The sequence below is a fragment of the Lutjanus erythropterus genome, chromosome 17, assembly GCF_056507025.1.
Source record: "Lutjanus erythropterus isolate fLutEry1 chromosome 17, fLutEry1.hap2, whole genome shotgun sequence".
Lineage (NCBI taxonomy): Eukaryota > Metazoa > Chordata > Actinopteri > Lutjaniformes > Lutjanidae > Lutjanus > Lutjanus erythropterus.
Genome location: NC_139333.1, coordinates 14,406,064 through 14,433,249, shown reverse-complemented (window position 1 = coordinate 14,433,249; position 27,186 = coordinate 14,406,064). Strand labels below are relative to the sequence as shown.

Here is a 27,186-nt window from a genome sequence, read left to right as displayed (position 1 = left end):
GTGCATTGAGCAATTGAGAGGCGTGGTTGCCTAAAAATATCACACAGTCAGCAGACTTGGATCTCCAACAGTGCAAGTGAGAGTTTCAGTAAGAGGTCATGGTCATTCAAATGAAATGAAAACAGGCAGGGAAGCACCCAGGGGCGCCAACGGGGGGGGGGGAAGTTAGGACGATTCTAAGGGCCCGGGTCCGACAGGGGGCCCTTTGAGGGCTATCAATATTATTTTAATAGTATTATCTATCTAATCTTTCAGGGGGCCCAAGATTTCTGGTGGCGCCCCTGGAAGCACCAAGGTTGGGTTAACTAAAACTTAACTAATAACTAAAACTAGGTGTGGGGAAAAAAATGGAAAAGTTTACTAATACCTATTATGATGTTTGCAAATGTTGCTTCTGTCAAATACATGAAATGAAACTAAAACTAATGATTAAACATTTTAAACAAAAAAAAATAACTGAAACGAACAAAATGATCCTAGAAACTAGCTGAAATTAACCTGAAATGAAAACATTTAAACATAAAATGAAAATAAAAACTGTAATAACTGATATACTTGCTTAATATGTTTTTGATGACCTGGGAATGAGACTCAACAATAAACTGTCTTTCTGGTGAGTTTATGAACAGCAACTGACAAAGTCTCCATATTCTACCTTTAACAGCCACTGAAGAGATCCATCAAAAGTGCCCATGTAAGTAGCATTCAGCTTGCAGGAGTCTGTTTTGCACATGTCCTCAAGGCCATGACAGTTTGATCCAAGTAAACATTAACTAATCCCACACATTTATATATATTTATATTAAATATTTATTGTACAAACCATTTAAATATTGAGGAATTTATGTTTTAAAAAGCAATAAGATTAAACATTTCACACAGCATCCAAATAGCCACACACTCTATGTGCTTACAGAGCATATATTCATAATAAGTACCAGTCAGTCAAAACATACACAGAGATATTTGGTTGTGAATAGTTTGGGACTATGTTTTGAGAACTGTCCACCTTGTTAGTCCATAACTGTTGTAATTTCTCTTCACCCTATCTGCCGTATCCCTGCGGGTCGTGGGCCTTTTTCGACTCATCTTTTCCATTTGTCTTGCTGATTTGGTATAAAGTGTCGGCCAGGTTGTGAAGCTGGCAGGTCCCAAGGTGGCAGCCACGCTGAGGTGCACGCCGGGCACGTAACTTCAACGCCATGCTGTCAGTGATGGAAGGGAGAAAGAGGGAAAGAAAAAGAATTAAATTAAGTTCAGGCTTTTAAAACATTACAATTACAAAAATACTCTCCAGTTTTCAAGTAAATCATAAATCTACAATTAAGGTTTTACCAACAGCCATAATTTGTGAAATGTACAGTATTTAATCTGTATTAATCTTGCATCAGTTAGCCTACAGACTGTCTTAGAATTTAAAATGTGATATAATACAAGAAGGCCTCTGTAGTTCCATATTTACAGCCACTCATATGTTGTAAGCTCTTTTGTACCTGTGTTTCAGTGCATCCAGGTCTACATGTTTGCCCTCTGAATGAAATGGGATGATCCTCAGTGCTTGAACACGCTGCTCCTGTGTGTCCTCTGATGTTTTCACCCCTGAAGCCTGGACAATGTCCCCTGGGAGGACAGCGTCTGTGTCTGACCTGTGGATCCATGAAAAAAAAAAGGTATTTGATATTTACCAAGTAACAGGGTAGTCATTATGACTTCTGTCTGTATTTCTCTCCTCTCATTTAGTGATGTTTTTCACTGACCTGTGAGTTGGTCTGAGTGGTGAGGTAGCAGTCAAAGGCACAGTCAGCAGCAGCAGAACAGCTATCTCCATACCGCACTGGCCTGTGGCAGAAAAACGACGAGTGATGATGAGGAAAACATGCTGTTCTGACCATATTTACTTTTGACAAATGGCCCGTTAACTCAATATTAGACAGAAGAAAAGTCAATAAAGATAATAGTTATTAATTATAAAACCTGTTTAAAATAGCATCAACATGATTCCAGGATAAAACTTACCGCCAAGAAAATCCCAAAACTTGCTGTATCTTTTTGAGTAAACCATTCGTGGTCTCTCTTCTGATTGCTGGATGTCCAAGTCTGTCATCCCCTCTCAACTTCTGGTCCTTTATAGTGTCTTGGCAGGGTCAGGGGGCGTGTCTGTGTAGTTGTCATACTGACAGACCAACTCCCACGCTTCTAATTAATCAGTTATGGTGGCATATTTATCCCCCATGTCCAGGAGATGTGATGCTAACATAAACAACCTTTTTAACAACAGTGTCCAAACACAACATTGTGCTTAAACTCGAGGTGACCTTGTACCTTCTGCAATGTTTACATCAATTCTTATGTTCTGTCTGTGCTCCATTGACCCCCCCTCATCCACATCCTCCTCCATCTCTCTCTCACTCCACTTGCTGCTGAGCAATTGTTCCAGAAATCATTCTTTCATCTCCATCACCTGCAGGAAGCCCGCGCAGCCCAAAATAACCCCAATTCTCCTCCAGGCTTTTCTTTATCGCTCCATTTTTCCTGTGCCTTTTTCCCTTGAGTCATTCTTGCCGTCACCATGTTTATTCCTGAAATGTCCTTCGCTCACATCCCCCACCCCGACCCCCACCCACACATACAGTGTTTCAAAAACAACTTCTCCATCTTACACCTTTGAACAAATAATATGATAATAAATCAGATTTTAGAAGTAATCTGATGAAATTATACCATCCAGGAATGGTTCACAGCTTTACTATGAATGGTCACAGAAATAAGATATGTTGATGTTTTCAGGTTTGGCTCATGGCCAATTCTTACATTTCTCTAGGAAATGATCCCATAATTATTAATCTTTTAAGTAGAGACCAGCCCATCAACATGTGGATGTTCCACTGATTGTCAACCAGAGTTCTTACAGTGTACCTAGTTATTAACATGTAATGTAGTAGTTTGCAGTAGGTTTGCAAATTCTGTACTTCTGTCCTTATCTAGCTCATTTAAAACAATAACAATCGATTAATCATTAATGACTGATAAGAAATAATTTATAATAATATTGTTTTTATTTTCTTCCCTTATTTCATTTTCTTCTTTTTTCCTAATTTTTGTCTAATTTTTTTCTAATTTCAAGTTGAATTTTAAGTTTTTTTTACAGCCTGTACTATACTATAGATTAATAATTGCTGAATAAATTTTGTATCGGTTAAATCCTTAACGGCAATTAATTGATTTATGATTAATCAAAACTTCCCTAGTTTACCGCTGTTTTTGTGAGCTGGAAACACCATTTAACATTCGATATATAAGAGAAGTGCTGCCCCACTACAATAATCACTCCAGGGCAGCCAGGTGACCAAGACAAGTGTGTCACAGAGATGGTGCTGGTGCAGAGGAGGATTTCCATTATTTGACTAGAAGCTTCTGCTCTAACATGAAGACAGTCTGGGTCCAATCAGCAAGCGGTGGCGCCAAGTCAGTTAATGCAGAGGGGTCGCTCAGAATAAAGAGAGGAGAGGGAGAAAGGGATATCTTAGCCCATAATATTTTTCTACAATGATACGTATAGCAAACCGAAACTCCTGAACTTTTTGGCAACTCTAAAGTGTGTGTGCTAAGTACCATCTTTGTCCAGACACCTGCAGCACTCTCAAACCCACTCAGTGCATTGAATTTTTAAATTCTGCATTGGTTCATCAAGTTCACAGTTCCCTTTTTTTTATTCCTAAGAATCTTACCCTATCATGTTTCTCTAAATGATGCCTAAAAGTCAGTTTCCCACGTCAATTAAAGGGACAGTGTGTTGGAATCTGAAGCCGTATGGATCGTAGAATAGTAGGCAGGAGCTTTCTGACCATGTCCAAAAATGTTCAGGATCTGTAGAGTGTCAACACTCAACCTGGCCTTCATTTTGATCTCAACTACACACCTGTAAAATTTTTGACCACATTTACTACTGTTGTGATGAAATTGCGCTGTGACAAGCAGTAGGCGCCTATAATTGATAAAACTGCTACTGTGGCTACTGCAAACAATACTGTGGAAACTGCATTTGAGTATTATGATAAAATGTTTTATTAGATTCAAGTACCTGGAAAATAATTATTTTATAGCAGTTATTATTTTTTCACCATTATATTCCTCATACTTTTGCTAAATGATATTCCGGGTGCTCTGATGAAGGTCTGACGGACTGACAGAATAAAGTGTGATACTGCACAGATATAAGTGTGCGGCGTTCTCTTTAATCAGTACGGCCTTCTTTAAGCATCTAGCACCTTAGCAAAGATTTGGCCGGGTGAAGCAGTTGTCATTTTATCTATCTGTAATAAGTGATACTAAAAGGTCTTAGAAAATCTTAAGTATACTTTGGAGAACCCTGGGGGTAACCCTGAATACAGTAAATCCATGGGGAGCCACTGTCAGGTTTAATGGTTTCCAGCCTCTGCACTCTGTTTCTCCCATGTAGTCTCTCTTGTTCTCTCTGAATCACAACTTCCCCTCTTGAGTCTATTGTGTACCTTTCCTGTGGACGCCATCTGGGCAGTGTGTGTTGTCACAGTAGTGCACTGAGTCATCAGTGGTGCGTGATCACAGAAGAGTGTTAGCAGTTAAATAATTAGGAAGTCTTATGACTTCATATATGATTAAGCCTGATTGACGCTGAGTGTTTAACAGAAATTTCACGTCTTGCATGACAGCAAGGAGTACGTGTCGAAAGAAAGCAAAGTTCCTGCACATCTGCTGCTTCCTAACTGTGACCATAACAAAAACATGAGCACGTTGTTAACCCAAATAAATGCTTACGACAGCGGAGGGCAAGCTTTGCCACCAATAATGGTTAAAATAATAAGTCAGTTCAACAGAAAATAAACCAGCAACTATTTTGATAATTGATCAACTTATTTTCAAGCAAAAACTCTTTACATTCCCAAGCATGAAACTTAACTGCTCTCCCTTGTTGTTTGATCGTAATTGTGAATGTCTTAAATTTTTGTAAATTGTGATTTACTTTTTTTTTTTTTTTTTTACTATTTTCTGACATTTTATACACCAAATGCCTACTTACCAAATGATTTATTGAGAAAAAAAACAATCAATGATCTAAATAGTCATTAATTATACCAGTGTTACCACAAGTTGGGAAATATTATTTCATCAATCTGGGAAAGTAGTGGGATCTTCTTCTGCTCTTTGCACTAAAATTTATTATGACTCAATATTGAGAAAATATGTAATTACCACATTTGTTGTTTAATTAAAGCTTCCCTCCAGACGTATTTTATAACATATTTCTAAAAAGAATAATAATTTTTGTGTGATATGTTTTCGTCTTTGTTAAAAATCCTTAAAAATACATCTACTCCTTTTTTGTCGTTGAAAAATTCAGAATCTATGAATGTGCAATCACTTACCAAATTGGCAACACTTTACTTTTTTCACCTATTTAACATTACACCTTACCTGTTTAATATTCATAAACACTTAAAATATAATCAATGACTTATAATACATTATAATATAGATTTTAGCAGATATAAGTTTTTATTACAGTATTTATCAACTACAAGAATACAAGACAGATCGTGTAAGACAATATAGTATAATGCATTTGTAATAATATTAAACATGTCTTCACAGGACAAGTTATAATTGCTGACAAACATTGCACCACCATGTTTCTACAGTGGCTCAGAACAGTCAAAGCAAACTTTCATGGCCAACGCAGGTTCTCCTACACACTTGGAAGGCGAGGGTGAGATGAGGTGTTTCCAACCGAAAACTCACCACTAGATGCCGTTAAGTCCTTCACACTGGTCATTTATGACATAAATATTTTTTTATATGTTTTTGTCTTTGTCAGAAAATCTTAAAATTATATCTGCTCACTTTTCCTAATTTAAAAACCCAGACTCTATAAATATACAAATGTTTTTAATTTAGCAGTTTGGCTGTGAGAATCACCAGTACAGGTTTGAACCCAAATGCACGACAAAGGCAATAGAGTTGCAGGCAGAGTACACTTTACTAAATCAGTTCAGGCAGAGTCAAAACCAGGTAATGAGATAAATAAGCAAACAAATCCGACAAGGGGCAGGCAGAGAATCCAGAGTCCAAAAACAGGCAGGCAGGGTCCAAAAACAGGTGATCGGGCAGAAAAAAGGGAAAAAATGCTGGATAGCTTGGCAAGAACACAAGACAATCTGGCAGAGAGCAGGGGAAAATGGACTGGCATATATACTGAAGGACTAATGGGCGAATGAGCCACAGGTGTGGAGATGGGCGGGGAAAACCAGGTGCAGGCAATGAGCAAATGCACGGGCTGAGAGAGAGGCGTGATCTAAAATGACAGTGAGTTAGTGATGAGGCATGAAGACAAACTAACAGTTGGGATTCCTGACAATGGCAACGCATTACAACGGTGACAACACTCACTTTAACGTCCCTCCCCAATTTAACAATCATAAGCACTCAAACATTCATGGTTTATCACACGCTCTAATGTGTTTGTCAAAACTATAACAAATAAGTGGAGGCTAGGATATAAAATGATCAGATCAGATGAATGAGTTTATATAACATGTCTTCATCGGAGACATTAGAATTGCTGACAAATATCGTATATATTCCACAGTTAAAATGCCTTTATAGCTGTATACAGTTCCACTGCACTTGATGTGTTTAAATTCCCACATTGCACTTATTTAAGTTTCATATTGGCACATTCTTGGATTACAAGGTCGGTAAAAAGTCACAAAATGAAATCTCGTACATACACGTCTTAAACTGAAATTTTAGGTGTGTTGAGTGTGAAAACAGCCTTTTGCTCTCAATCTTTGTACATACTAATTGGAGGAAGAATAAGCAAAACATATATTTTAGTGAACAGTGACTTTAAGAAAATAACAAACACATAGAAAAAGTGCTATAACCACTGCTTATAACTATGTTGTTAATGATAACTAATGTATATAGACGTAGTGAAAATACCATAGTATTCCATACCTATATTGTCAATATATATCAAACATAGAGATCCATACTCTGTTCTAATTCACACTGAAGTGAACTGACCTCTAAAAGCAAACAGATGTGCTTTGAGTTTAGGCTACATGTAGTATATCATGTCCCAGCTGTTGTGGCAGCTAGTCATGATGTCAGGATGACTAGCAAATAGTCCTGGATTGCACACGTCAGTGACAATGGTTGTTTTCTTCCTGGTTTAAAGCTTACTCAGGGTCATTAGTCTCTTGTAGCTCTGAGTTGTTGATTTCCTCCATCTCAAGTGTCTAATTTATCTTGGAGGAATATGTGCGTTTACTTCCATGCGAGCACTTTGTGAGGGCTCCTTTGACTTCTCTCCCACTATCGCTGACATAGCGTGCATCCTGTTGTTGTAAACCTGCAGCCACCAGCCGGCCACTTGAGCCTCCCGGCCGAGTTTCCTCTGCCCACTGGGCACAAGAGTGAGCATCCTGCCAGGAAAGCCTGTCATTCACTCACATATCATCTTCTCACAGGTTAAGCCTTTTAGGACTCTCAAGACGATTTGCAACAAGTGTGCAAACTGCTGCTTCATCTTAACAGTACAGTGTGTAAAGTAGGTTAGCTAAAATGAAAAAAACAGCTGATTTATTAAAATAAAATGTTTGCTTTCATCCCTTACTGCAGATCAATTTATGTCGCACCTGATCTAATGTAAATTGGTACCATCTGTAGTGGAGTTTTCATGATACCAGAATTTTACACTTAAACACTAGAAAGAAAGTATTTTTATATTATCACTGTATATTGTATTATATATTATATATATAATATTTTTAGTATAAATAAGTATTATCAGGTGTAAGCCTTGAGGGGATCATGTGATTGCTTGCGTGTGGGCATGTGTACATGTGATTGTGTTTGCACATGTGCATGACTGACAGACTTGCAGCTTGTCCACAGTTTATCTTGCATACTATCAGACTGATCAGTCAGTTTTTTGTGCACATTCACAACTGTATCCTGAAGGACCTGTAGGATTCACAGGTTTTGAAAAAACATTGAAATCAATCAATATCAATCTGTAGTTTGTCCAGTAACAAGTCCAGTAATCTGAATTTGTGTTAACTTTACTGTTGTGAAGTTGGATTAAACCACAGTCCCATTTTTAAATGTTTTTTAGGAAAAAAAAAACAATTTTATGGTTGAAACTTATTAAGCGTAGTAATTTATGTAGTTTTGATAGAGCATATACGTTTGAGCAATAGTAACAAGCTAGAGTACTGCTAATTAGGAAGTAGTTGTTTGAGGAACAAGGACTTTAGGACTTTATTACCTTGTTTGTTTATGCAAAGTAGAAGAGTAAATGTAAGGAAACAGATTTGAGAAGAAACCAACAGTTCAAAACAGTATAGACAGTTCTTCTACAAAGATTTTATTTTTTTATGTGATGGATTTTTAGGCCGTTTCTCTGTCAAGAGCAGAAACATATTGCAGCTGAATGCAATAATAGGAGTAATAATAAGGTTGGAGTGTGGAGCAAGGGAGTTACAAAACAGACAAAATCACAAGGCTTTTAGATGTGTAGCATTGTTAGCGATTTTGTTTTTGCCAAAGCCATGTTCAGTCACTGAAATAACCAGTTTTATATTTTGTTACACACTGGTGACCTTATTGTGTTATACAGTAAAATAAACCCAGTGTCCCTTTATGAGAGACACCATTTATTTAAGCAACTGTGTCCTGTTTGAAAGCAAAGCCATCAGGTCCTACTAATCTTAGATAGCTTGGAGAAGTGAACAGTGTTTACATAGTCAAAGCTCTGGACGGAGGAGGTAAAATTTGACTTGTTGAAACCTGCAGAAACCCTGTCTCCAGACTTCATGGTTGGATTGACTCAGCCTTGAAAACAGCTCCATCTTGTGGGACTAGAAACATAAAGCATTAAAATTCCATATGAGCACAATATGTAATTCACTGTACCTTTTCATTTGCGTGATGGAAGGATTATGATCAATAAAATGACAGGTATTTCAAGCTGTGAGCTTTCAGCTGAAACATATTGATGTTATCCTAGGTGACTGTGCAGATGCATTTCCATCAGTAGCTCCAGTGTAGTTACGTAACAGCTAGAGAAGCGTGATAACAACCAAAATCTTAATGGTTATTTCAGTGATTCCCAAGCTGTTAAGAGATTTGAGTGAAACAGTGTGTTAAAGCTGGACACAGAGAGAGGGAGAGGGAGAGAGAGAGAGAGAGAGAGAGACACAGACCTGTAGGTTAGAGGGTCAACACTGAGAGATATAAGCTTAGAGTCCATTAGTGGATTATAACCATAACCACTCCATGGCTCCTGCACCTCAACTGGATTAAAGAGAGAGAGAGGGAGACACAGAGATATACTGAGTGCATGAGTGTAACTGGAAAGCAAGTGAATTGAGCAAATTTAAAGGCGGAGGACAGTATACTGTGCATACGTGGACCGAGACATACGAGGAAGCAAGCTGAAGCAGAGTTGGAGTTGTGACAGCACATAAGGTGATTTTGACACACCTACAGTATATTGTCTGACTGATTACGTGAATTAAGCAAGGTAAGTTAAACTCTTGTAAACTGTTTGCAATCGTTTTATGTATATGTGTATAATACATCAAATGTTATGTAAAAGACACAGATTCAGCTTTCATTAGCCTGGAATACAATAATTTGAAAAATATGTAATTGCGATTATTTGACTAATACTACAATTGCGATAAGATTTGCAATTTTAGAGAGAATTATAATTTTTACATCATTCTTGTTTTCATTGATAAACATACTAAAATGATTGTGCTGTGATTTTTGCAGGGATCTGTAGCAAACAAAGATGTTTTCTTAGGTCTGTAGAATATGAAGTGTGGGCCAAGACATCTCTGCAGCACGACAATATATGTAACTTAAAATTATATTTTTACACACATTTTGTTTTAAATATTGTGCCTCCTGCGATTTAAAAATTTGAGTTGGCCATATTGTGATTATGATGCATTTTCAATTAATTATTCAGCCTTAATGTGTGTAATACATCTCAGTATGGACATTTATAATGTAAAAGATACAGATTCAGCTTTCATTAGCCAGGAAGCATTCAAAAGTCTTAAAAGAAGATAAGTTACGGATGATTATTTTGCTGAAATTCTGTCATTTCTGCCCCTAAATGCTGCATTCACTGAGTTCTATTCTTACATTCTTGGTGAAAACCAGACTAAATGTTTAGTACTTTACACTAAACTAAAACTTGGTGTCAAAAACATTCAGTGAACTAAAATAAAAATAAAACTAGAGTTAAGAAAAAATTAGTTAAAATAAAATCTATATGGAAAATGTCTTCAATTTTAGGTTTTGTCTATTTGGTTAAATTTGACAACACAACAAGCCTTTCATGCAAATGTTTATTGAGACTGAAATGTCTACATGACCATGAGTCAGTTGGTTTCACAAAGACGTTTTTTAACAATAAAAAATAAACTTAAACAAGCAAAGTATGAAAAATGAAATGAAACTGAGCTAAAGTGGAAACAAAGATTAAAAACAGAAAAATGTGAAAATATAAAACTGTTGTAACTCTGCAACGTATTTAATAATGTATAACCTCTCTCACCGACATCCTCGTCATTATTGTTGTGTAACTTTAATTTTGTTATGGCCTAACATGATTATTCCTCTCCCTCTGTATGTGTGTATGTGTGTGCAGGAAGCATGGACGTGGACCTGGAAGGGATTATCCAGTGCATCAAGCAGGGGAATGAGCACGGTGTTCAGACACAGCTGCAGGAGTTCAACAAAGAGGTAACACCACCACAAAGAAGCTCACGCGTCCTTGTGTCTGGATGTTTTGACATTCGCAGAGCGTCGTCTTATAATCATTTCCCTCCTGCAGTTTGCTCAGTGCTTCTTCTTCGATGCAGAGGAGAGAGACCGAAGGAAAGTAAGTTGGTTTATGTTGCTGCTGCTGCTGCTGCTGTTGCTTCTCTTTAAGTCCCACCTGTGGTCCTTAAACCTCACCTCAGCCCTTACTTACCCGACTCCTCCATCTCATCCACCCCTCCCCGCCCCTGCTCCACAGTCTGTCTGTGATTAGTAATTCTGCTGTATCAGTCGTCCCTGATCCTCTCTCCTTGCATGCTCAGGCAGATTGAGCCTGACCAGAGTGATTAATCTATTCAACACTTCAGCTCTGTCATTTGCAGCCATTAAACAACAGATATGAATCTGGGTATTCACAGATCCTGAAGCCAAAAGTAGCCTCTAACTTAAGAGTTAAGAGAAACTCCTAAATAAAAGTATCTATAGAGAAGTGAGGAGTTTCCAAACAAGTAACGTAAAAATACCTGAAAAGAGGTAGATGTTAATTATTAAGTCAGCGCAGCATCTTATCACATTGACAATCTAAAAAAAAGCAATTACAGGAGCCCATCAGTTTAAAAATATGTCTGTCTTTACATGGAGTTCTGCTGTTAGTCTGTCTGTTATATACTCAGCCATTCTCATATATGGAAAAATATATATTGTTTACTGAAAGACTGTACATATGGTTAGACTGTGTTTATTGTCTGCTCACAAGTCCGGCATTCAGAGACCCAGTATAGATTTCTGTGGCCAGCTGCTCATAGTTTTACCTTACTCTATTTATTATTTATATTCTTAATATTACTTTTATTCCCTTTTACTTTACTGTATTATTTTTACTAGCTTGGTTTTGGCTCTTTAAATATTCCTCATCGGTATTTCATTCTCATTCAAAATCAATAATAACTTAATTCAGAAACATGATGTCATCTATAGCAACAGGATCAACCCCGCCTTTTGTTTAGTTTCCTCTTAGTTTAGGTGCTCTCTCAGTCACTCAGTAAAGTTGCTTTGAGCAGCTTTGTGAATTGCTCTTAAGATGACTTCTAATGGTTAGACATTGTATGTAATTTGGCCCCTGATTCACTATGGTGACATGAATATGTACTAATATTACTCTCTCCCTCTCTTCTGCTGCGTTGCTCAATGAAACTGAACTATCTACCTCCTAAAGCAAAGAAGACTAGAAGAGGTACAGTGCTGACACAGTTTAGAAATAATGCTCAAGTGCTGCTTTTGGTCATGAGAACTCCCTAAACTAAGGCTTTGTTCAGGCTGCAGGCAAATCAGATTTGTTTCTCGAGTCAGGTCTTTAAGACGGACTGTCTGCACTGTTATTTACCAGCGAACAGACCGGATTTGTGTGTGTTGCTGTGTTGACTACATTGATACACTTGAGTATCGCAATATTATGTTGTGTGATACTTAAATGGTTCTCAAACACACTGTATTGAGATATTGTGATACATGCAAAGATTCATGGCAGTAGTTCATTTTGTGTTGTATTTATACCCCTGGTCACGAGACAGCAGTGTTGTTATCTATCTTCACTGTTCTAGTTGCATAAAAAGTCAACTTTTTTAAGTAAGATGTCAGACAAATGGTATACTTCTTTATACTATGACAGGTTTCCTATAATTTGATTTGATTTAAAAATAGCAATATATCACCTTGCATACAGTATTACAATATAATGAATCTTATCATGATAGGTATCGTATCACCAGGTTCTTGCCAAAACACAGACCTGGAACTACGTAGGCTTGTGACACAGCTCTCTGTTGCAGAAGCAGGAGACATGGAGATCCATCATCTGACCCTCCAAACATTCATGTTTCCAAGTTAATGCCGATATCCTCTTTCATGTCAGAAAAACTCAAAGAGAGAAGAGTGCAATGCCCAGCCGCTCTGATGCACTTCTGACACTTTGGATTTGGTGTCCTTGTTGTGTGTCATGTTGTGAGTGACGCAAAAGACATGGTGGACTAATTAGAGTGTCCAGACTGAAACGACGTACAAAATGATTGGGATCAAATTTCAAACCACCTCCGAATGTGGCTTGGATCCCATTTGCAAAAATCACATTTCATGTGATTTTTTGTTTTTTTTTGCTGTCCAGACTTTCACAAATCAATCTGTATATGCCAAAAAATGGATACAGGTTGGCAGTCTGAGCAAAGTGTATAATTCATTAACTGCAATAAAGTGTGACACATTTGACATGGTGCATTCTTTGCCCCGTTGTACCAGTTCAAGAAGAACAAAGTGAGGGAATACACTGACTCTGACTCTGACTGTGACGAGTACGACCAGGAGGATCGAGGCGTCATCCTCAGACAGGTACCTGACACTGTCACTTTTTGCTTGCCCAGATGTTTTGGCAGTTGTACTGTAAAGTGTGGTGTTAAACTAAATGTCTGCCTCTCTTTTCCTGTCCTCAGAATCTAGCTGTTGTCCTCTTGAGGTTCATCAGAACAGGAGTTAAACAGCGTCTGCTGAGAGTATGTCTACGCACCCTGAGGATCCTCTCCAGAGACAAAAAGGTCCTGGCTCCTCTAGTGACCGATGGTGCTCTCCTGACTGTGGCCAAACTGGCCGGGCTGACCACATGTGATGCAAGTGACGAAGCCAACGACCCCGACTCTGATTTCTACGACAACATCATCGCTTCTCTCACCGAGGCCAGAGTGCTGCAGGGTCACGCTGACGAACATGAAGGTGAGGCCAACAACCCAAATGAAGAGTGCTTTGATGAGGACGCTAAGAGTGACGTCAGCATCAGCAACAGTGGCGACCTGGACAGCATCAGCTGGTTCGGGAGCCACAGGACCAGCATCAACGAGATGCACAGAGGCAGCATCCATCAGAAGGTGCTGGAGCAGGGGAGGAAGGACCGCAGAGAGAGCAAGATGGAGGGTGAGGAAGAGGAGGAGGAGGAGCCTTCAGGAGAGGAGGTGCAGAGGAAAGAGGCCATGAAGGTGTTGTGTAACGTGGTGTACAACAGCACCTGGGCACAGGAGAGGTTCAGTGCTCTCAGGTGGGCTTCCTCACAGGATGCGGTCAAAAACATGCACACAAATATACTGTTGAACACAGCTGTTGACTTTGTAATTTACATTTCTGGGTCCATTTAGCTTTCTCCTGCTCATAATGGACAAATGTAGACAGTCTGGCCTTAAATCGTTTTAGGGCTTTAGCTAAAACAGAGTATAGTCACAGGGTAAATTGTGTAAATGAATCCACATTATACATTAGTGCTAAAAATAATCTTTAAATCCTCTGAATCTCAGAACAAATGCTTCTCTTCAAACTAAAACATTTGCACCAGCTTTCAAAAATGAGAAAAGGCAGAGACATGCCTCAGTGATCACAAAATATGTGCTTTTATGGATGATTATAGTCACAGACTCACAACACACAACTTTGATTGAAAGCAACAAGTTCATGCCTGTTAACAGAAACACAAATCTTAGATGGAAACTGACTGAGATAAAATTGTGTGTGGCTCGTCACACTGACAGTACTATCATTATTTATCATAATCTCTATTTGGCTTTTGTTCAAATAAACACATTTCCAGACAGCTGACGTCTTGTTATTGTCTCCATCAGGCTCATGTGTGGTCTCATTGAGCGTCTGTCCTCCAGTATCAGCTGCTCATCTCCCTCCAGTGTTCAGTTCTATGAACTACGCCTCATGTTCCTCATGACTGCACTACAGCCAGAGCTCAGGACTCAACTTCAACAGGTAACATAACCTCACTTGAGCTGTATCTCCTATTGTTTATCATGTCACCTTCAGTTTATTCTAATACTGATATGACCAGACCTGATTTGTTCTACACATCTTATCTGGACTCCTTCTTACTCTCACACTCATCATGTTGCTTTTCCAGGAGGGAGGCGTGTCCATCCTCACTGCAGCGCTGGAGAGCTGCCTGGAAGTTCAATGGAAGGACCAGTATGAGTGTGTGCTGGACCCAGCCGCAGCACCCATCTCATTGGAGGCCTCTCAGCGAATTGTAGAGATCCTCAAAATCCTCTTCAACATCACCTACAGCACCCACAGGCAGGAGCCAAGTGAGGTCAGTGACGCTGAGTCCATCATTAACCTCTCAGATGAAATAAAAATTTCTGTTGTATTTCAGCTGTACTTCACATCTCATCATAAAGAATTAAGTTGTATGTTTTCTGTCTGTGTTCTCCTCCCTCAGGATGATGCGGCTCTCTACCGACACCTGGTGGCGCTTCTGCGTCTCTGCCTGATGAGGAAGTGTTTGCTTACAGACGACACTGATGAGCTGCAGGGGTGAGCATGAAACAAAAAGTTGGATAGGAAGAAAATTGTCAACTCAGTTTTATTTCAGTTCAAATAAGTTATATTGGCATAAATGGCTTAATACAATGATGTCAAAATGATCTGTGGATACTGCAGTATATGATCATGTGTATACAGCATGTGCAGTACAGGTATAAATGAGGTAAAAGGAGGGAGTGTAATCTTAAGTGTTATAAATTAAAGAAGAAAAGACGGTAGGATGAGAATTTTTTGTAATTGTCCTTTCTTGTTTTTGTCATTTTTTGTAAATAAAAAATGTCAGTGAATGGTAAAGAGAGCTTTACAGACCATTCATATTTTTATCTATAAAATGCAATGACCTTTTTTTTAATGTGACTAGTTAATTAATGTTTTAATTTGGAGTTTTATGAAATCTTCTTGGGTTTCTTCAATAATACTTTAATCCCAGGTTGTAAAATCCAAGTCTAATTTGGTCCCTAAATCTCACTTTAATTAAAAAGTGTTGCTTTTGATGTAATTCAAAGTAATACTCTGTGAGCATTAATCTGTAAGTAGATTCAATATCACACATCCTCTTCTTGCACACTTTAATTTAACTTTATTTTATTTCATTTTCATTTCTGTATCAGGGATGATTCCTCTAACAGTATTATGTCTTTCATGTATATTTAAATTTTAAATTATATTGGGCTGGTAATAAATTTGTGTCTCACTCCACATTATTTTGTAAAGTACTGTGTAATGTTTAATTCTGATCACAGCTTTAATAGTAGTATATGTTTGCATTTGAATCACTTATGGTATTTATGTGTATACTGTAATATAATAATATAATAATTAGGTGAAACTGGAAATGGATTGAAATGCACCTTCAATGTCAATATGATTTTTTGCAGGGTACAGCTCATGTCCTAAGGAAAAAAACAAACTTCAAAAACAAGAAGAATTTGAAAATGTAACTGACAGTTTTCAGAGCATAAAAACAATGATCTGTTCATCTTAACAAATCAAAACTTGATTGTCTGATGATGGCCCAGCCATTAGTGCTAAAAAGTTTAAATTAAAAAAATCTGATCATGACCTTAAAATCAAAAGTCAAATCTGATCTAATCATGGATTTGGAGATTGTGACATCTTTCATAATAATCCATTATGCTCTCTTTTATTTACTCCTAATTTCAGTTTCTGTAACCTTTTCTTCTTCCAACAGTCACACAGTGAACCTGTTGTCAGCGCTGCCTCTCCAGTGTCTCGACGTGCTGCTGATGGTTCCTCTGGAGCCCGGCTCGCAGCAGTACCAGGGGGTCAACATGGACTGTGTCCACAACCTGATGATGTTCATGGAGAGACGCCTGGAGTCGGTGAGGGAGAACGTCATATGAAGAGAAGAGACCAAATGCTTAAAAATTAAGAGTTCATTCTTAAAAGTAGACTATTCACTAGTAGTGAAATAACCTGAGGGAGTCTTCCTTGTGTGTTTCTTCTCAGGGTGATAAGATCAAAGAGAAGCTGACACCGATCCTCAACCTGCTCACAGAGAGCTGCAGAGCGCACAGAGAAACACGCCATTACATCAGGAAACATGTAAGACCCCCAAATAATATTACAAAGAAACATCGTGTCACATTTTGCTTCTCACAATATTTGGATTATATTTGTAACTTCTCAAACGTTTAAGACGATTTTAATCGTAATTTATCCCGGTCACTAGATCCTGCCTCCTCTGAGAGACGTGTCACTCAGGCCGGAGGAAGGCTCCACTGTGAAGAGTCGTCTGATCCGTCTCATGACTCATCTGGATACAGATGTCAAACACTGCGCTGCCGACCTCATCTTTGTCCTCTGCAAGGAAAACGGTAGGAGGAGACATGATCACTCTCCCTGCATCAACAGAGATTTGTTTGTATCGCAGCTTACAGTCCAAAAAATACAACGCTGTAAATTAAAACGATTGAATTTGATCAACACCACTGTATCTCGATTTTTACATTAAAAATGTGTAAAAATGCAAACATCTCATGACAACAGTTTTATTACTCTAAACCTTGGTGTTGTTTTTTATTTTTTAACCTCTTAAGATTCTTAAATCCTCATTTTCCCCTTTAATTTTCTGTAACATTGCTTGAAAGATTTTGCCCTTTGTTTGACACAATCACTCATTTGTATTTTACTTGTTTCAGCAGTTCAGTTGAATATTTATTTAAACATTTGTCACTGTCTGCCATTCTAATGGAATTATTTTAAAAACAAGAGCAACATTATTATAAATAATAATAATAAGAGTATTGATACAGTGACAAAGTTACAAAGTCTGTTACATGGTAGACCAAAATTAAAACATTTCAAGAGTAATAGAGGGTATTAGGCAGTTTAAACAATATAAAAACTAAGTAAATAAAATGTATAAAAGACTGCACTAAAAATAGGCTTGTGCATGATTTTGTATGCATTTCTTAAAAATACAGCCTGGCATATTTGTAAATGTTGAGCTCTTCACTATAATTTAAAATAGATTTCTCTGATTTTGAGGGAGGCTTTTCTGCACAACATGCATTTGTAATCAGACACTCCCTCTTGTGTCTGTCTGAATTTTTATCTCTTATTTTCTGTTAATCTTATGTACCTGATTAGAAATAACATCAAAAAACAAGTTTTCATTAACATTCATTTTTGTCTCAACCGTCACCACCACCCTCACTTCTTCCTCCAGTGAGTCGTTTTGTTAAGTACACGGGCTACGGTAACGCAGCTGGCCTGCTGGCCACCAGAGGTTTGCTGGGCGGTCAGGGGTCCAGGACCCCCAGCACTGAGGGCCAGTACTCCAGCGATTCCGACTCAGACACAGAGGAGTACAGGCAGGTCAAAGACCGGATCAACCCTGTGACTGGGCGGGTGGAGGCAGAGCTGCCGGACCCTATGGAGGGCATGACGGAAGATGAGAAGGAGGAGGAGGCCAAGAGGTTGATCATGCTCTTCAACAAGCTGTCCAGGTCAGTGAAAGGACAAAGACTCATAGACACACAGAAGTTTATTTATATAAGTCTTTACAAAGACAACAGTTCACAAAAATTTTAAAAACCCTCCTCAGTGCAGGCTCAGAGCAAACCAAGGTTAAATGAATACAATAAGAACGATATTAGAAATTGTCCATGTTTGTCATTTGTTTTGCAGAGACAGTATTATCCAGCCGATGGGAGTGGACTCAGAGGGGAAACTGGTCCCAATGGCAGGACTGAGGGACAATTCCCTCACTGAGGACCGGGAGTCTGGGTCAGAGCATGATGGAGATGCAGAGGAGGGAGAGAAGAACTAAAACATGTCAAATCCATTCATTCAACTCATCGATTTTGTAAATATCCCATTTCTAAAATTTGACAGTGCATGATTATGACAAAAGTGATGTAGTTCTCTTCCAGACCCAACCAGCCAGCCAATCTGAAACTGAATGAACTCGAGAAAGGATATAAAACACTGTAAGACTAGTAAATGTAGAGCAGCAATGAGTTCACATTGGTTTGAATTAAGAATGAACTTCTGAATTGATAGTAGATCCTAAGAAAGAACTGATTTAATTGTAATAACATGATAATATCCTCCTAAATTTTAATAAAGTCTTGAAATTGAATTGCTTGTTCTGATACTGTGTGTATTTCATTTGCTTCAGAGTAAATTTAGAATAAACTAACCACGACCCCTAAACAGAAGAAAATCAAATAAACATCTGCAGAGCATATTTACTTTTTTCTATACAGCCTCTGGTGTGTTGCCACACATAAGGTCAAAATGTGCTCAGGTGTATACTCGACATATTGTCGAGTATACATCTGATGTGTGAACGAAAACATCTAGACTGATTCCAGATGCTCCAATCACATCTGCACCATTAAATGACCAATAGGGTTCCCATGTGTTATAGATATAGAAGTTATAAACATTGACTGTATGGCTTTGAAATCAGACTTGCACAGAGAGGAACATAAAAAAATCATAATTGAAAATGTCCTGGAAAAAAATCTCTAGAAAAGAATAGGAACCCTGGATTGAACAGTTGAATTCAAGGCTTTACTGTTATGTTTGAGGTTTGAGGTTTTAATACAGTGTATTTCACTGTATAGACAGTATTTCAGTTTTGATGAGAGGGTCTTTATGAAAGTAAGAGTGAAACTTTATCTGATTACAAATGTTGCTCCATGTGGAGGTTTATTCAATTCATTACCACTATTACTGGAATATTAAAAACAAATGAAAATGACTGACAGCCTCTGGATGGTGCTGCACATTAACATTGTGTACCATCAAGTCAGCCATAAAGGGAAATCTGCTGTTTTGCTTTATTTATAGTTAAAAGTGGTACAAAATGCACCTTAAATATATTTGCTTTGTGCAGCAAATCAAACAGCAGAGCAATTATTAATACATTATTATTACTGTACCTGATCTATTCTATTTGGTGTAGAATGAAATAATATGTTCTGAAAACATGTAAACATGATTATCTCTGAGATGCTTTTGTCAAGGTTAAAGGGACAGTTCACCCCAAAAATACATATTTTTTTTCTACAGTAGAAGGTCTGTGGATTATCTTGAGTAAATGGATCATGATTTCTGTAAAGAGAGATTGCTGTTGAGATTTTCAAATGTATCTGTTGGTGCTTTGAGCACCACAAGATGAGACAAGACGTATGATTGTTAAAATAAAGAACAACAACAATACAGACAGAGAATTGTATAAAAATTATTAAAATATCAGGAAAACTCATGTCTGATGCAATATTCACATGAATTAATTTACTCAAAATTCATCGAAGTCGGTCATTTTACACAAACATCCAGCAGTTATATTCATTATTTGGATTAATTGTAAAGGTTGTTTTATGCTGCTGTTGTTGTTATGCATCAAATATTATATGAAATATCCATAAATATGTCTGGGTTTGTCAGTTTGTGACTCAATGATAGAAAAGGGTTCCTTCATGAAAAAGGTAGGGAACCACTGATCTAGAATTGAAAAACACTACAGGCAAGAGGAAAAATGTGATATATGTTTTTGATTTTGTGGTGAACTGTTCCTTTAAGAATTACAGAAAAAGGTAAACAACGACTCTCTTCAGGCACAGCAAAGTGTGTCAGCACAGCTCCATCATCTCTTCCAGCGACATCTGCAGCTCCACAGACTGCAGGGAGGAGGCGCCACCTACGACAGCCATGTTCTTCAGTAACTCCATTGAAGTCAGGACCACCTGAGACAGAAAACACACACATACACACGCACACAGGAAGCAGCAGTCAGCTGTAATGACAAGAGTGACAAGAGCAAGATGGCAACACTTAAGCCATGAAATTTGAGAAAGCTGGAGCAATGAGACACATCAAGCTGGTTTTCTTTAAAGTTTGAGAAGTGTAAGCTTTTGATTCTCAGCGTGTGACTCCTCTGCAGAGGCTCGGGGGCAGAAAAACCTTTTACACCGGAGGGATCAGCTGTCACCGGCGGTATTCAGGCTTTGTTCCCTCAGTGCTATTAATCAATACTGAGACAAAATTGCCTCTTGAAAAGTGCTGCTGACTACGGCTCCTTTGAGTGGGCAATTTCAGCGGTTTGATCACTCATGAAATTTGATGGAGGTATGTGCAGCGAGACAAAAAACTGAAATACTGCTTTACTGTTTGTGTGTATCAATAATTCACAGGTTTTCTCACCTCCACTGTGATGAGTTTCTTCTCCCAAGGCCTGTTGTCTGGGTCAGGCCACTTCTCCCCAAGGCAGAGGAACAGGGAGCAGGGAGGGCAGTCTCGACCCTCAATGAAGTCCAATATTCCTGGAGGGAAAAGACAATCAATCATGACATCAAGTCAACAAGATGCAGCATAAAAAAAAAATAATTCCTTTCACCCACCTCGTATGAACTCCTTGAACATGTACAGCGGTTCAGGCTGCAGTTTAGGTATCTCTCTGGGCTGTCTGGTCCTGTCAAACTTGGAGAAGCTCCAAAAAGCTTTGATCTCACCCCGTCGCTGGCCATAGACCACGTGGCCTGACACCCCCAAGTCCAAACCGTTGCCCAGCATGTCCAGAATGCGTTGGGTCAGATGCGCCTGGTTTTTATCCAGCATGTTTCCAGGACTTGGCAGAGAGACCAGAGTGAGGCCAGTCTCAGGATCCACAAATGTCCTGCTGAGACCAGGGCTGATGTGAAAACAACATTTACACATTAGATTTTAAGTTGAATAGCAGGTCACACGAAAATCCCAGAGAGCATTTAACGGATAGTTATAATTATTTTAAGTGGGGTTGGAGGAGGTACTTATCGGTAATGCTGTGGACAAAGTCAGCAACCAAAGGTATTTTAGCTACCTAAAGTGTTGCTATATTTAGAATATTTTCACCACTTTTTGACGTCAACAGCCTTTTTTTGACAGGAATCAGCTGTTATATGAAACAAATAATGCTTTCTCCAAACAAACCAAACTCCATGGGTGAATAACCTTGCAGAACACAGACTGCTGCTTTTATCTGTTAGTTAGTTTGTGTTCTTGTGTGACTTTGGTGATAACCTTTTCTAACATTGGATTGCATTTATAATAACAATACAAACTAATCACTAGAGGCAACTCTGTGTTCTGTTACTTATTGACTTTGGCCTGACAGTGAAGTAAAGTTGCGAAAATATTCAAATATTCTAATAAAATTCTAATATATTGTAAACTTAAACTGATATTGACGTTTTTTGGTGGACCTTTATAAGTAACTAAAATATGTTTTTGCTGCTGAGCCTGTCCACAGCAGTACATAGCTTAGCTTCAGTGCTGATAGTCTTTTCTGCACTGATCAAAGGTAGATAGGTAGGTAGGTAGATTCTGTTGCCTTTGGACAGAGTCATGCTAGCTGTTTCCACAGGTATCCAATCTTTATGCTAAGCTAAACTGAGTTAACCTAATCGTCCCCTGACTCTACTTACACACCTATCGTGAAGACATGACAGCAGTATTAACTGAGCAAGAGAGATATATCGTTTCACCGATATCATCGGCCCAAAATTGGCCAGGCACAGTTATATTGGTCTTCATTACTATTGTATTTTACAGCATATAAGGCAGATTTTATATTATTTTTTATTTACCTGTAGACTAAGCGGATTCCAGCTTCATTCTCCACCAGCTGCTCCAACACCTGCTCTCCTCTGTAGTACACCAATATCCTGAACTGAGTCTCTTAAGATTCAGAAAGAGAAGTGTAAGAACTCCAATCTTAACTGTATTCCTCTTTAAAATATCTTATTCAAGTCACTGATATTATTCATATTAACAGGCCACATTGTTTTATGAAAGATCTTCCATTTCAACATTTTGTGAGGGATGTAATTTGTGCGTGTCAGTGTGAATTCTCCATTTAATTTTCACAGCAACATCCATCAACTCACTGAAATTAGGTCCATCTCTGGCCTTGTTCACGGTGTGTATGAACTGCTCTGCCAGCTGCTCATCATAGGCCCCTCCCACGGCTCCCTCCATTGGACGTGCCGGTTGCTCAGGCAACCCAACTTCACAGACTGCACCCTCAAACGGTACTGGATACTGCTGTTGCCCAGGCAACGCACATCCACCAATCACAACTGGGCTTTGGAGCTGCTGTTGCTCGGGAGGAGGCTCAAAGCCTGCAGTGCCCTCTGTGGAAAAGTTGGAGAAACTGAAAAACTATTTTCTAGGAAAAGTACCTTGAATACTCTCGTTTTCTGCTCGTGCTGCAGCAGTGAGGAGGGAATCGTGAGCAGAGCAGACCTGTTTCAGGGCCAATGTTCAGTCCTTTCAGACACTTCTGGAGGATATCCTGGCAGGCAATGTCATCTCCTGGCAAATATTGATCACAAGTGATTCCACATTCCTCACTATCAAATTTATGATTTGATAAATTTGCCTTATCAGATACAAAATTCATTCCAAAAGATGATAAATAGATAAAAAAAAAGATACCTGAAAACACAGATTCTTCTGGAAGATAGGGGCACCCTGCACCCTGGGTCTAAGATATCATGACACACATCTGAATGAATTCATATGCAATTGTTGTATATGATTACACTGCATTTATATTTCACTTTTGTGTTCCTCTTACTTCTTGTGTAGGGAGGCCAAGATCCTCAAAGAAATCCTGACTGTCTTGGTCCTGGGATCCAGCAGAAGAATTCCCTTTGAGAGTGAAAACAAAAGAGCTCAGTTAACATCTGCTGCTTACTATCTTTGATAACACCTTATTTGAAGGGGTGTGCATATGAAGGAGGCTTCATGAATGTTTGTGACTGTTGTAATTAAATGTCATCCAGTCAGCTCTGTAAATCATGTGGGAACTGTACTCCGTTGTCCAAGTGGCCTTATAACATTTAATGACATCTTTATGACCAGTCCAAACAGTAGCACTTTACTTGTTGTTATAACAAAGACATTTTGTACTGATTAATGTCAAGTTTTCGTAACAAAGACATTTTTTTGGTCAACGTCAAGTTGTCATAACAGACATTTTGTCTCGGTTAATGTCAATTCGTCATAAGAAAGACTTCTCAAACAATTGTCAACTTTGCATTAAAATGACTTAACTGACCAAAAGACACTTAACGACAATAGTCTTAAACATTCCTAAAGACTCCTTCATTTTCATGACAGGTGACATGACATGGTTATGACAGTCTTATGCATACCCCTTCGAATAAAGTGTTAGCATATCTTTTTTAATAATTTATTCTCCTCAGAAACACCTCTCTAATCTTATAATCCCCTTTACAAATGATATTGAGTTGCAAGCTCTGCATTTGCATATTGCCTTGACAAATCTCAACCACAGAGAGATAAATCCAGAGATAAATCTATGCGAGATGGATCATAATGTGGAGGTGATCAGATACATACTGTACTGTATGTGACCACACTGATAGAGAGGTGCTTTATCACCCACATGAGAGCATAAATGAGCAGCATCTGTGGTGCATTTACTGCATTACCTGTTTTTTGTATTTATCTCATTTGCGGTCCACATCAGTATGACAGTGATATGGAGACCCAACTGATGCCTGCCTCCTTCCTGGGATTACAGTTAAAATACACAAGCTGAATAATTTTGCATGAATAAAGCTGAGAGAGAGAAATGGAATGAGTGATTGGATTTTGCGAGAGAAGCAGGAGAACAACCTGTGTTGTATTATTTTATGCATTTTTAAGGCTAGGTGTCAGTCAACACATGTTGGATACACATGTTTCACAGCAGCCATATTGATAGGAAATAGGAGAGTAAACACAGGTGTCACCAATTATACTAATTAACCTTCTGCTCCATTCAGGTCAAACTCTGCTACATTAAATGCAACAGGACCTTAATTAGTATCATTGCTAACACCTGTGTTCACCCTTCTGTTTCATATCAATATGGCTGCTGTAAAAAAAAAAGGGTCTAGTCAATGTTTTTGTGCAGTTCATCAGAGGAAACAGTCCTTTTTTAAGTTGCCTGGTATCCACTACAATAAAGGACCAAACGGTGATTGTCTACAGACGCCCGGTGAATCCTCACCTCCTGATGCCGACTCATTCGGCCAGTGAAACACTTTATGGGGATGAGCATCGTCATTCTTGTTGTCAGAGACCAGTTTGAAGCCTTTGGCTCGAAGGGCGCTGCGGAAGTTCCTCTTCCAGACTGAGGCGTCTCCCTGAGCACGGCCATTGCCGCTCACCTCCGCCCAGGCCTGCAGGGAGGAAGTAATCATTACACCTCGGACCAGAGGAGCTGAACAACTGATCGAAATTTTATCGAAATCGCCTATGGTCATGTTTGTGATCTGTGGCCTGCTGCAATTTTAAGATTGCAGGAGGCACACTTTTTAACAAATAAAAAATACTGACAGCAAACAGCAAAACGTGCACCCCAAAATAATTATTTTTTAAATATTTGTTGCATTAGTGATACAGTTTTCAAATTGCAGGACAATATTTGTTAATGGTGAAATGTTTTTCAAAATACCATTTTAAATTAAATATTGTGGTGCTGCAGAAATGTCCTGACCAACATATCTTATTCTACATATCCCTGTAAAAAACACACCATAATCATTTTAATGTTTTTCAATTAAATGGGAATAATGATGTAAAAACAATTATTTTCTCTAATATCACAAATCAGAATATTAGTATAATAATATATAGAATAATCACAATTAGATTTTTTAAACAATAATTTATGTCAAATTCATATACATGACTACTTTCTACCTTACTGCCATGTTTTTAAATATCATGTTATTTATGTATGTCAGTTACCTTAAAGATAAGAATGTCAGTGTCGGTGGAGTCTGTTCTTAAACCATGTTTCCATGGGATGGAGAACTCCGTTCGCTCCGGGTTTGTCCACTCAACACCAGGATACTTTTGGCTGTCAATGCGGGCCCGCAGCCACGGGATGAGCAGAGGTTTAGAATGAGACATTTCTGCAGGAGCTATAAGAAAACGTCACGACAACAGTGTCAAGGCATCAGTTTGAAGTCATATGCTGCATGTCAGGGCTCTGAGTCTTTTCACTTAACTGTAGCATGAAAATCTTATCAATTCCCAGCTATCACTACCCAGCATACCTTGCACTGAGTGCAACAAAAAGAATCAGAGAAAAGTTGAAGGACTGCATAATATTGAAGCAACAAATATTCACATGCTTCAGTTGAGCCAGGCTGAAAGTTTAATCACCATAATTATTCATATGTGTTTAAAGGTTTATATTGATTATTACAATTTTCATGTCCATCTTTAAAAAAATCACCTGCAGGGGGCTCTATTTTCAAGCAGAAAAAATATAATGAACAAATATTATTAGTAGTACATAAGTGAAAGGGAGCAATGACACAAGAAGCAACTGGACTTAATGTTTGAATGAACTGTTCGTTTGAGTGGAGAAAAGTTATTCTATCTCTAAAACATCACAATGTATGTACAACTTATTAGAATTGGGGATTACTATGACTTTTTCTGTATTCTTCCACTAAAGGTTTGATAAAAATAAATACATAAATAAACAATATAATGTATCTGGGCATCAGCATCTTGGTTTCTGCAGGGCTACGAGGAAGCTGGAAAAATCTGCTTATATTTGCAGCTTCTGGACTGCAGGAAAGAGGAAGCAGGAGAATACGAGGCCAGGTCTGCTTCAGCCATCAATACTCTAATATAAGAAGAAGAAAACTTCACTATTATAATTAAATAATCAATGAATTATTACAGTAACATGCATTAAGGCATGAAAAGTCAAAGTGTTCATTCTGAAGAATACCTGCTTGAAAGTGCCAGATATTAACATTAATTTAATATTTGGTCTTACTGTTGATTTGTATTGTTGCATTAAAGAAGGACTAAAATACCACTTGAATGGAGTAAGTAGTACAGTCTAAAAGTAATATCATACATTATATTGAGTAGTCGATATATAGTCAGCCTATACTTTGCCCCTCGGTCTACAGATGTAGTATTATGAAATATTCCCGTGTCTGGGGGTGAATATGTGTAACAGAAGAGCTGGACAAATAACTGCCGAGGACACATTAGTTCGCACGGTTTCACAACCTACCTCTATAAAGACGAGAGGCAACACTGACCGCTTTAAAATAAAACTCTCCTACCTGCAAGTTAGTGAATGACGACGTCTCAGTCGGTGGAGGTGAGTGTTGCGTTCAAGTGCAGTCGTTTCGAGGATTAAAAGTCAGAAACACGGTGCAGGATGGCGGCTCTGTGAAACCGAAGCTATGGAAGAGACCGTCATTCACTCCCAGATGTTTAAATGCCGTCGACAGTCGGCTGCTCTCTGACTCTCCAGAGGCTGCAGGGGCTGTATGGTTTTCTCGGGAAACTCCGACTTCAGTTTCGTTTTCCAGATGTGACGTCAGAGTTTCACACGCCAGCCGGGCCGCTAGGTGGGGTCAAACACACACACACACACCTTTATATTTCTATACCTGTGAGGACTCTCAGTGATAGTGCAATCCCTAATCAGTTTGCATCATA

At 38.5% G+C, this 27,186-nt stretch overlaps 3 protein-coding genes across 5 annotated transcripts; 1 reads left to right on the top strand and 2 right to left on the bottom strand.

Annotated features, from left to right (window-relative positions):
• Positions 1 to 683: 683 nt before the first annotated feature.
• LOC146311935 (uncharacterized) lies at positions 684 to 2,172 on the bottom strand. The gene is made up of 4 exons (XM_084741006.1): positions 2,017 to 2,172; positions 1,758 to 1,839; positions 1,494 to 1,646; positions 684 to 1,205 (listed from the first exon to the last, which is right to left on the bottom strand). Exons 1-4 carry the CDS (start codon positions 2,102 to 2,104, stop codon positions 1,046 to 1,048), a joined length of 483 nt encoding a protein of 160 aa, XP_084597132.1. The 5' UTR covers positions 2,105 to 2,172; the 3' UTR covers positions 684 to 1,045.
• LOC146311934 (chaperone Ric-8A) lies at positions 1,532 to 18,787 on the top strand. 3 transcript variants are annotated; one of them, XM_084741004.1, is made up of 14 exons: positions 1,532 to 1,670; positions 10,709 to 10,803; positions 10,895 to 10,942; positions 12,038 to 12,055; positions 13,114 to 13,203; positions 13,305 to 13,900; positions 14,475 to 14,610; positions 14,759 to 14,947; positions 15,077 to 15,171; positions 16,373 to 16,523; positions 16,651 to 16,746; positions 16,874 to 17,018; positions 17,873 to 18,152; positions 18,334 to 18,787. In XM_084741004.1, exons 2-14 carry the CDS (start codon positions 10,714 to 10,716, stop codon positions 18,473 to 18,475), a joined length of 2,076 nt encoding a protein of 691 aa, XP_084597130.1. In that variant the 5' UTR covers positions 1,532 to 1,670; positions 10,709 to 10,713; the 3' UTR covers positions 18,476 to 18,787. The 3 variants fall into 3 exon arrangements, with proteins under 3 accessions (XP_084597130.1, XP_084597129.1, XP_084597131.1); XM_084741003.1 differs by lacking the exon at positions 1,532 to 1,670 and adding an exon at positions 9,288 to 9,568; XM_084741005.1 differs by lacking the exons at positions 1,532 to 1,670; positions 12,038 to 12,055 and adding an exon at positions 9,290 to 9,568.
• Positions 18,788 to 20,152: 1,365 nt separating this feature from the next.
• On the bottom strand, positions 20,153 to 27,029 carry irf3 (interferon regulatory factor 3). Its single transcript, XM_084741002.1, has 11 exons — positions 26,805 to 27,029; positions 25,459 to 25,625; positions 24,716 to 24,887; positions 23,273 to 23,346; positions 23,131 to 23,179; positions 22,939 to 23,007; positions 22,581 to 22,826; positions 22,281 to 22,371; positions 21,057 to 21,346; positions 20,860 to 20,978; positions 20,153 to 20,402 (listed from the first exon to the last, which is right to left on the bottom strand). Exons 2-11 carry the CDS (start codon positions 25,621 to 25,623, stop codon positions 20,289 to 20,291), a joined length of 1,389 nt encoding a protein of 462 aa, XP_084597128.1. The 5' UTR covers positions 25,624 to 25,625; positions 26,805 to 27,029; the 3' UTR covers positions 20,153 to 20,288.
• Positions 27,030 to 27,186: the final 157 nt, after the last annotated feature.